Source organism: Centropristis striata, chromosome 19 (genome assembly GCF_030273125.1).
Source record: "Centropristis striata isolate RG_2023a ecotype Rhode Island chromosome 19, C.striata_1.0, whole genome shotgun sequence".
NCBI classification, from domain to species: domain Eukaryota; kingdom Metazoa; phylum Chordata; class Actinopteri; order Perciformes; family Serranidae; genus Centropristis; species Centropristis striata.
The window spans coordinates 12,924,918-12,935,108 of NC_081535.1; the positions used below are offsets into that span (position 1 = coordinate 12,924,918).

At 38.4% G+C, this 10,191-nt stretch overlaps 1 protein-coding gene across 1 annotated transcript; it reads left to right on the plus strand.

Moving 5' to 3' along the window:
- Positions 1 to 32: 32 nt before the first annotated feature.
- drg1 (developmentally regulated GTP binding protein 1) lies at positions 33 to 7,878 on the plus strand. Its single transcript, XM_059357258.1, has 9 exons — positions 33 to 193; positions 1,965 to 2,088; positions 2,211 to 2,386; positions 2,483 to 2,552; positions 3,361 to 3,530; positions 4,282 to 4,412; positions 5,674 to 5,841; positions 5,984 to 6,106; positions 7,516 to 7,878. The coding sequence occupies exons 1-9, from the start codon at positions 155 to 157 to the stop codon at positions 7,613 to 7,615; spliced, it is 1,101 nt and encodes a 366-aa protein (XP_059213241.1). The 5' UTR covers positions 33 to 154; the 3' UTR covers positions 7,616 to 7,878.
- The last annotated feature ends 2,313 nt before the right edge of the window (positions 7,879 to 10,191 follow it).

A 10,191-nucleotide genomic window follows, 5' to 3' on the forward strand; every position in this document is an offset into this window, starting at 1 on the left:
CTCGCGAGACTTCCCGCGAAGCAAGGCACAGCGTCATCCGCGGTGTGAGGACCCGTGTGGGTGCTAAACAACATCTAACTTTGCCAACTTCCATATAAAACCTTTTCAACTCCTTTCGTTAACGTTGGTTGGTTACACCGGAATCTCCGCCACCATGAGTATACTCGCCAAAATAGCAGAAATTGAAAATGAGGTAAGGCATTAGGTGGACAGCCGGCTGGCTAACCCATTGAATCAGTCACGTTTTAGCAACAAGCTAACTGCTAGCTAGCAGTTATCACTAGCAACTTGTAGCCTAGCTTCCACAGCTGGGCCACGTATTACTCTTACTGTTTCTGGCCCATGGATTCCTAACATATCACAGCATGTAAATGTTGCTTAATGTGCTAATTTGACTTGTAAATTATGTATAAATAAGAATGTAGAGTACGTTGCTATGCTAGTTCAGTAACGTTAGCATAGTTACAGTTAACGGCACTGCTGAGTCCAGATTCGGTTTGATTCGGATCAGCCGCGTAACTTTACCAGCTTGTACCAAATCCCGCACCCAGACCCTCAAAACATCCAAAACCAGTCCTTAATTCGCTTAATATGAAAGCAGCCCGCGTTTTCGTCGTCCCAAGTGTTTTTCCTCCCAATAAATTGGGCTACAAAGATTGCATGTAACAGAGTCTGACTTTAATACAATCAAATCAACTTTATTTATAGAGCCCTTTTAAAACACCCATAGCTGATACAAAGTGCTGTACATGGCAGGCAGACCAACAATAAAAACAGAGAATAAATAAAAACAACTAAAACAGAGTGAGTCTCATGCTGGATAAAACCCAGTAATTAAAAGTGGGTTTTAAAATTATCTTAAACACAAAGAACAGATAAAAACAAATAAAGCAGAGCAAAGGCTCATGTTGAGTTAAAAGCCAGTGAATAAAAATGGGTTTTAAGATTTCTTTTAAAAGAGGACAGTGAGGAGGCCTGCTTGATGTGCAAGGGTAAAATGAACAATATTTTAATCACGTTAGGATCTTTTGGTGGTTTTTCTTTTGCTTCTACATGTTTAAATTGTTTGAAAGTAGCCCTGGATAAGAACTTCTTTGAAAACTGAGGTGCATTGTAAGGGCTTAGCTAGAAATAGAGCTATTAAATTTAGTATGCTAGAGTAGATTTTTACTGAATGAAGATAGGAGGACAGAGAGATTTCATTATCTTATGTCCTACCAGTGGTTACTTTAAAAGATAGGTTCGATTTTTTCCAAATTGTATCTTCAAACAATAGTCAGCTGTACATGTGAACATTGGAACTGTTTTTACATTTTGTAATGAGTCCTCCTGTTCAATGCCATTCAAATGTCTCCCTAATACCTGGTTCACACTATGCAGCTTTCAAAGTCATCAGAAGCTTCACTGTTCATACTACACCACTTGTTGTCTTGTCATCAGGGAGTCTTGCAGTCATTGTGTTTTCCACATAGACCAGCGACGGGGTTACACGAAAAGATCCTCCACCAGGAGGAATCCCTCCTGAGTTTTGTTGTTGCAAAAACGTATTATATTTATAGGTACAACAACATCTTTCAGGTTTCTCCTCAGTCCATCCGTGTCTTGTACTTTCATTGGTAGCTCCTCCCGAAACTCCCGAACAGGTCCAGATATTTAGTCTGCTCGATATCTAAAAAGTGTCTGTGATGCATTGGCGAGCCTCTTGGCCAGTGTCTTTGAACACTTCACACATAGCACTGAGCCAGCACGGATTGGCCTCTGATCTGCGACTTTTGTCAGGAAGCTCCAAAAGCTGTCAGCAAGTGGGAAATTAGTGGTTAAAGTCTTGTAGTGTGCACTACACATAATGCACTTCCGTTTATCATAAACGGTAAAAACTGTCTTACATACTGCTTGGTTACCACAAAATTTTCATGTAAAAATTAGTGCAAGACCTCACACTAGTGTTGTTACTGTTATTGTAGATGGCCAGGACGCAGAGGAACAAGGCCACAGCTCACCACTTGGGTCTGCTCAAAGCTCGTCTTGCTAAGCTGAGGAGGGAGCTCATCACACCAAAGGGAGGCACTGGTGGTGCAACAGGAGAAGGTAAGATCATGGTTTTTAGATACTAAGTTAAGTTTCTAAAGTGTCTCTGTCATCTAAACCATCATAGTAGCATATTTTGCTGATTCAAGTTTCTTATTCTTTTTTTTTTATTTGCCTTTCAGGTTTTGATGTTGCAAAAACTGGTGATGCTCGAATCGGCTTTGTTGGTTTTCCCTCAGTGGGAAAGTCAACACTGCTAAGTAACCTTGCAGGAGTGTACTCTGAGGTTGCTGCGTACGAGTTCACCACTCTTACGACGGTACCCGGAGTCATTCGCTACAAAGGAGCCAAAATTCAGGTACAATAATTTTCTTGTTTATTCAGTAGCTGCAAAAGTGTTTCATGTGTGTTATTTTTCCAGTGGGTTGCTAATTTTACTTTCTTTCCCCCGAAGCTCTTGGATCTCCCAGGAATCATTGAGGGAGCCAAGGATGGCAAGGGCAGAGGCAGACAGGTCATCGCAGGTAAAGATGTTGATAAAAAATAATTGAGACACAAAGGTGGATAGCAGGTATATTTATTTATTTCCTTATCGTTAGTGTGCATTTATGTTTAACGGTAAACAAAAGTCCCAGCTTAGGAGCCTCGGTTCGTCAGAAATTCAGTAGAGCTGGGGGGAATAAATGCATCAGGATACATTTACTTATTTTAAACAGATATCTAAGCAGGTGTTAAAGACAGACATGATCCTCCTGTTGGGGCCTGAGGTGACATTTTGCCCACTGGCAATTTTTTTTCATTATAAAAAATAAGGAACATTTCAAACACTTCTGTATTACACTGTGCAAACACTTTTCCCAAAAAGGTAACAGGTCACAATATGCAAAGAAACTGAAAACCATCTCTTATTCTATAAAATGTAAATTACAAAAATCATTGAATGATAAAAAAATAAAACTTGTGCATTTGGAGGAATGTTTCACCTTGTTGGAAGTGGAGTGGCAAGTGATGTTCACGGTAGAGTCCATGATTTAAATATGTTTAATTCTGCCTGAAGGGGTTTTTTTTGACCACTTTAGGGGAACAACAACCTTGCTTTAACAAAGTTTTGATATCCTGTTTGCTTTCAGCTTATGCTTTAGTAAACATTGTACACTGTGACCAACAAATTGAGATACATTTTGTGCTTAAACAGTGGCAGGAAAAAGCAAAACCTCACCAGTGGTTAATAAATGGATGCAGATACACATAGTTTCTACTACAGGACGATTGGATTCCTTCATCCACTTAGCTCTAACAAATGTCTTCCTCTCTCTCCTCCCTCTTTTTTAGTGGCTCGAACTTGCAACCTAATCCTGATAGTGCTCGATGTGTTGAAGCCTCTTGGGCACAAGAAGTTAATAGAACATGAGCTGGAGGGCTTTGGCATCCGACTTAACAAGCAACCACCCAACATTGGCTTCAAGAAGAAGGACAAAGGAGGCATCAACTTCACAGCTACAGTATGTTTCACAAAGAATACTGGCAATTAAAATATACAAGTGCAAACTTCTCACAAGTTTGTAACACAAGAGTTTTTACCCGGGGTCATATGTGTGTGACAGTGACATTTATACTGGTTGCCTATTTGTCATTTAACTAAATGAGCTGGAAAAGTGAGCTTATAATGATGAGAACACATCATCATAACATCACTCTATAAACGGATAGTCAATTAAATGATGTCCCTTAATACTGCTTTATTTCTGGTATGCAGGATTTAAGTTGTCAGGGATGCCTGTCATCGATTGTCAGTTTGTTTGGATGATGGGCATTTTTCTAGCATCCCATTAGTTTAAACAAGCATCTAAAAGCCTTTAATAATCTATGCATGTGTATGAATAAGTTATTAAAAGGTTTGTACTGACAATCAAATGCAGGCTGCAACACATTTTACATATGATGTTTATCGCCTTGGTAGCAAATACTGAAACACTTTTCAATGCTGCCATCTTGTGGACGTGTGCAAGATTACACCAAAGTTGCTGCTACACATAATTCTATTCACATTATTCTTTCTGTAAAATATCAGCATTTATTTTGTACTTTGTAAATACAGTAATTTACTCTATTGTTTTAGTGATATATTTTAATTTAACTGCACTTGAGGCATGATATCAATTGTACAATCTCATATGTATAACATATTTATTTTTCATCGCCTCTGTGTGGTGTTGATTGACATCATGCCTGTCATCCCCTCTCTCTCTTTAGTGTGCACAAACCGAGCTGGATAGTGATACTGTTAAGAGTATCCTGGCAGAGTACAAGATCCACAATGCCGACATCACTCTGCGCAGTGACTGCACAGCTGATGACCTCATTGATGTGGTGGAGGGAAATCGGTAAGCTGCTGAAGTGCCAGAATGGGCCCTCCTTAGTCATTCCCAGTGGGTGTGGTCTGAATCTTCAATCCCTGCTACATCAGTGCAGATAAATATGAAAAAATGCTATTTTTGGGATTAACATTCCTCAATGTAATTAAAAACAAAAAGTCCAGAAATGCATTATCATCTCAGATATGGATTATGTAGGCTGTGGCATGTGTAGCTAGTCCTGCTCTGCACTGTATGGTATAAATTGGTCCAGAACCTTGCTTCCTAGAGCTCTTTCAGCATATCATTGCAAAAATTAACAGGATCTCTCCTGCATAAATACTCTCTGTGCCTTCGCAAGTAAAAGACCAGAACAAAAAAGGACCTAATGTGTATTAGTATTTCAATGGATTAAATAAATCCAATAACTAACTAAAATATAATCTTTCTGTAAAATATTACAACAAAAAAGAATTTGCCATGCAACAGTTCACATACCTGCTATTCTATAATAAGAAAGCATTCACAGAGTCTCTTCTGTATAGATGCTGTCTGTGCCTGTGTAACGCCTTGAACAGAGTCATAAAGTGCTTCACACTAACTTACAGCAGTACAATCTATCCTTTGAGCTGCACAGCCCTGACACACACATTCCTTGGCAAAGTGCTTTTCTAATTAACAGATTTACGTATTAAATAAATGCAATATTTTTGATTTGATTAAAAAATATCTGTAAATTTACTATACATGTTAAAGTAACTTAGCATCGCAAATGTAGCAAATTAAAAAATTAAGAGTGAAGAACATGCATACCAGGGGAGGAAATTGCAGAATGAAAGAAGAGGAAGTAAAGCTAGTGGATACATAGATGTGTCTTTTCTAAATACAACTGTGGCTATATTTCCTTTTAGAAAAGTAAATTAATTCACATTTCTACATTAAAGTCTCTGCTAAGTCCACATAAGATTCTACTGGAATTTATAATGCCCTGTTCATAATTTCAGCAACATGCACACCATTGCATTAGAAATTAAATTGTTTGAAAATAATGAGCTTAATTTAAAAAAAATTGTTTTAATCCTGTCTTTCAAAATGAAAGGAAAATTTTTATTTGGTAATTTATGAAACTGGAGGTAGTTTAACAATTACGTTTGAAGAGCACAAGGGGGAAAAGGAATTTAACACAGGAATGGTCATCTGTTAATAATTCACTTCAGACTGCTCTACCATTGTTTGTTGATGATGCAAACATCTCCTGGCTAGCAGCTACTTAGTCTCTTCTTGTCAACAGGGTCTACATCCCATGCATTTACGTGCTCAACAAAATCGATCAGATCTCCATTGAGGAGCTTGACATCATCTACAAGGTGCCCCACTGTGTCCCCATCTCTGCCCACCACCGCTGGAACTTCGATGACCTGCTGGAGAGGATGTGGGACTATCTCAGGCTTGTGCGCATGTAAGAGTTGTTTATATACTCACCACAAGGGGGGTGTGAATGAGTGGAGGTTAAAGAAAGCTGGAGCGGAAGCTACTGCATGTGAAATTAAATTTATTTCCATTCAGAAAGAAGATTTGACTTAGATCATGTTATTTTCCAGCTACACTAAACCCAAAGGCCAGCTTCCTGATTACACATCTCCTGTTGTACTCCCGGACGGAAGAACTACTGTCGAGGATTTCTGCCTAAAGATTCACAAAAACCTTCTCAAAGAACTCAAGTAGTAAGTACTGTAGATTTGGTTTCAGTTTTTCACTTCTTAAAGGGAATGTTGTATCTTACAATAATTTGAGTGGGTGTGCAATCTTGAACACTACTCCATTTAGAGTTTTTTTTCCCCTCTATCCCATTTTTTATTATTTCATCATGTCTTTACCCACTGAACCCCAACACCCACCTGCAGGTTTTAAAGACAATATATATTTTTACCAATTACACCATTTTTTCAAACAAGACACTCAGAAAACATGTATTATCATTCTTTTTTTTCATTGAACAATTCAAGTGTGATGGAGGCTTCTGTCAGAAAAAGTAACTAATGCATCACTTAAAATAGTTCCATTTAATCAAAATCACTTTATTCTACACGTCTCATTTAAAATGTTGGCAGATATAAACTGTTTACACTAACCAGACCCTGTAAGAAAAAAACAAAGTAAAAATCTGTGCTCCCCAGTGCAACTGATAATTAATTAAAATGAATGACTTGGCTCAGACCAAGTCAGTCACATGACAAAAATTCAGCAAAACATCTGCTGAACTGCAGGCTGTTTACACAGAGATTAATATAAATGTAAATCTTTAATTATGTATATGATGTGCAGTTCCCTTTTTTACCCAATATATTTTTACATTGCCACACTGCACAAAAATATTTTTGAGTTCTCCCTACTTCTAGCAATGTTTTCACAAAGGTACCAGACTTGTATTTTGCAGTGAAAAGCAAGCCTGCAGAATGAAAAAAAATGCCATTAAACTACTTTGATTTCAGAGGCTTAATCCAAACAGCTCATGTTAGTTTACTCAGTAAATCACAATTGAAAAAAAAAATGTAAAATGTAGTCACTAACATGGAGTGTCATTAGATAACAATATTATTTATCTGCTTCATTCCACACTATAGTTTCTTCAATAACAAGGTTTCTTATTAAAAGGCAGTCATTGTTACACCAGAATGACAAGTGGACATCAAATGGTTTAAAACAACACGGACACTTTAATCACAGCCCATGCTCTCTTTACGGTGAGGTGCGCCATAATTAGGATTAGGATCTGAGATGATGTGTTGCACCACCATCTCCAAATGGGAGAGCTAAGATCGTCAATCAGTCAATATGTTAGTGCTGCTAAGCATTACCCATCCTCCAGGGAATTAATGGGTCAAACAGTGAGACACATGATTAGAAAGCCTTTTTAACTAAATGGTGTCATTGTAGGTTATTTTATCATGCAGACCATTGTTGCTGTAGCAAAGACAGAATAATTGTATCTGTATAAATTATCTTCTGATAAGATCAGGATTAATGCATAAGCGCTTTTATCCTGTATTGTGGTTCTGTAAGGTGGTGTTCAGTTAAACATGCATCATATTTACTTCATTAAATGCAATCATTTCAAATTTTTCTCTTCCAGTGCGCTCGTGTGGGGAGCATCTGTGAAACATAACCCTCAAAAGGTGGGCAAGGACCACTTGATGGAGGATGAAGACGTTATCCAGCTGGTGAAAAAGTAATAGGAGACGTGATCCACTGCATGGCCCGTGTATCACAGTGTTCTGTACAGTTGCTCGGTAAATCACCAAACATATCCATTAAGCATCTGTGTCATGCGGTTCCCGGTTTTTTGCTGTAATTTAAAAATAAAATGACATGAATGTAAGTGTCAAATTTAAGGAATCCACAGCACTTAACACCATGAATAGTTCATATTGAATATTGGTTAAGGCTTGCATTAAAATCCCAAAAAATCTGTTCAATAAAAATATCAGGGAATCTTGCTGGGGTTTTCTTCATTCTTGTGGAGTTAATTTTGTAAGGTTGTACAGCTCTTCTCCAGGTCACCATGCTTTATTCATACAAAGTTGTGAAAGTTTGGAAAATGCTTGATTTTAACCATTATTTTTTTCAAGGTTAGGAATATGCTTGCATTTAAATAGTCTTTTAAAAGGGCTTTATTTCAACATAATCTAGTGTTTAATCTACTCAATCACTCTTGTTAAACATAATTTTAATATTTGAAATTAAACCTTTTATCATTTGTCTCCTGGTGTTTAACACCAGATGGAGCGGACCCTAGCCCTAAATGAGAACGTGGGAAAAAAAGCAAATGAAGAGCTGGTAAAATATACACAGTCTACTGAGGATATAAATAAATGTACATTTTATTTTTTGCATTTGCATTTGAACCGAATGAACCTTCTTTATACACCGAATGAACCTTCTTTATACACCGCTCAATGTATTCAGCTGTCTTGATTTTATCAGAGTGGCTCAATGTTAACGTATGTATCCAGGAACAGTTTTTCTGTCTATTTAAATCAAGATGATTTAACATGCTGCATGTGGTCTGCCACAGAAGTGTTGTGTCATTGAATCCTGTGCCCCATCACAGTAACATGGTCTCCTTCAGAAACACACCAGCACCAAGCAACAGCGTTTCTACGACCATTTGAGTCTGGCTCAGAGAAAAGAAGCCATTTGAAAGCCCTGTCCAGCTTAGTGATTTATGTGACATTGATGATGAAGGCAGTTATTCAGGCTGGTGGTCCACCCCCTCTCTCTGGTAGGGACGGCCACTCAGGTTAATCAGTTCATTCACTCAGACGCAGTCTGGGGACATCATACGCCAGCTGTTCACAACTAACAAGACTCCACAGAGCAAAATAAAAGGCATTTCATCAGAGCCGGGAGCACTTCTGGAAGCTTGCATTATCTGATGTTGATATGTTGCAACCTGCATGAAGTGGAGCGGCCATTTTATGTCTAACCAGCGATTCATTGGAAGTCACCAGTTCATATACAAGTGTATAGATATTAAATAAGATTAAAGACTAAAGACTACACTTTATTGTACTAAAAAAAAAGACACGTACAACTCAACTTAGCTTTCTTAAAGCTGTATGAGCTTGATTCAAAGCATTTAATATGCTGCAAACATTCTGACATTCATGATTTAAGCTCTTTCTGTTTTCCAATAATAGACATTGAATGTATCAAACACTAAAGCTAGGCGTGTAAATTACATATTCATTAAAAAGTAATTTTGATGTCTGCATTGAACAGAAGAAAATTAAATCATACAGTGTGCAACGGCAAAGAAAATTGTCTGTATTTGACTTCCCAATGAAAAAATCCACTGCAGTCAAGAAGTAAAACTGGTTTGCAAGACCGCAAAAATAAAATTTTCCCGCTCATACATAGCCATTTAATTGTCAGAATGGCTTTCAATATTGTTAATTAATTACTGGCTATACTTTGTCTGATTCTGCACAATCTTGAATGTTAAACAAGGATGTATGCAACAGGATTCAGGTTAATAGATATATAAAAAGCCAGACACCATGCTCACACCACTATAATGGTCAATGAGGATGCTATCGAGTGTATTTGATGTTATGGACAACAGTTGTTACTGAGAGAACAGCTACCGTTGTAGGAAAAGCTGCAGTGGTTGAGGGTATGGCATGCCTGTCCCGCAGCAGCAGGATCACCCGTCCTCAGACACCACCTCCTCCCCCACCCCCTTTTACCCTGTAAATTATAGCAGCACTTTAGCTAATGAAAGAGTTGAAGACCGGGCACTAATAAAAGCCATTAAGTGAATAAAGCACTTCCCCTCTAACAAAATTAAAGAATCTACCCATTTGGAGAGGGAGGACTCTGTATTAATATTTATGAAATGCGGAACCAGTGGCCCCCCCAAACTCCCCAACCCACATCCAATCCCAGCCTGACCAAGTCCTCCTTGCCAGTGCACCTATCCCAAGAGAACATCACCAACCCCTCCTAGCTTGAAGGAGGGGCAGGAGATGGGGACTTGAAGGGTGCTGAGGACGCAGTCAGGACAGTCTGTCTCCAGTTGAGCAAGCTGGAAGACCCCAAGGCGCAGCTCCCAATCGCTCTCAGCCGGCTGCAACAAACACCGACTTTGGGACCAAAGGATGGAAAGGTGGGTTTCTTGGAAAGACCAGGTGTGTAGAAGTGAGTTTTTAAAGACAGTAGCTGGGGTTTGTCAGTAAAATACAGAGTAAGTTACAACTAAGTCTCATTTTTGTAGTTTTGTATTGATAGTTTGTTGGGTTGTAACCCA

Excerpts from the sequence above, each read along its gene's own strand:
- drg1 (XM_059357258.1), top strand. The coding sequence starts at position 155 with ATGAGTATACTCGCCAAAATAGCAGAAATTGAAAATGAG. Across the intron at positions 2,089-2,210 it reads TGGTGGTGCAACAGGAGAAG|GTTTTGATGTTGCAAAAACT; the intron begins GTAAGATCATGG and ends TTTGCCTTTCAG. Across the intron at positions 3,531-4,281 it reads GCATCAACTTCACAGCTACA|TGTGCACAAACCGAGCTGGA; the intron begins GTATGTTTCACA and ends CTCTCTCTTTAG.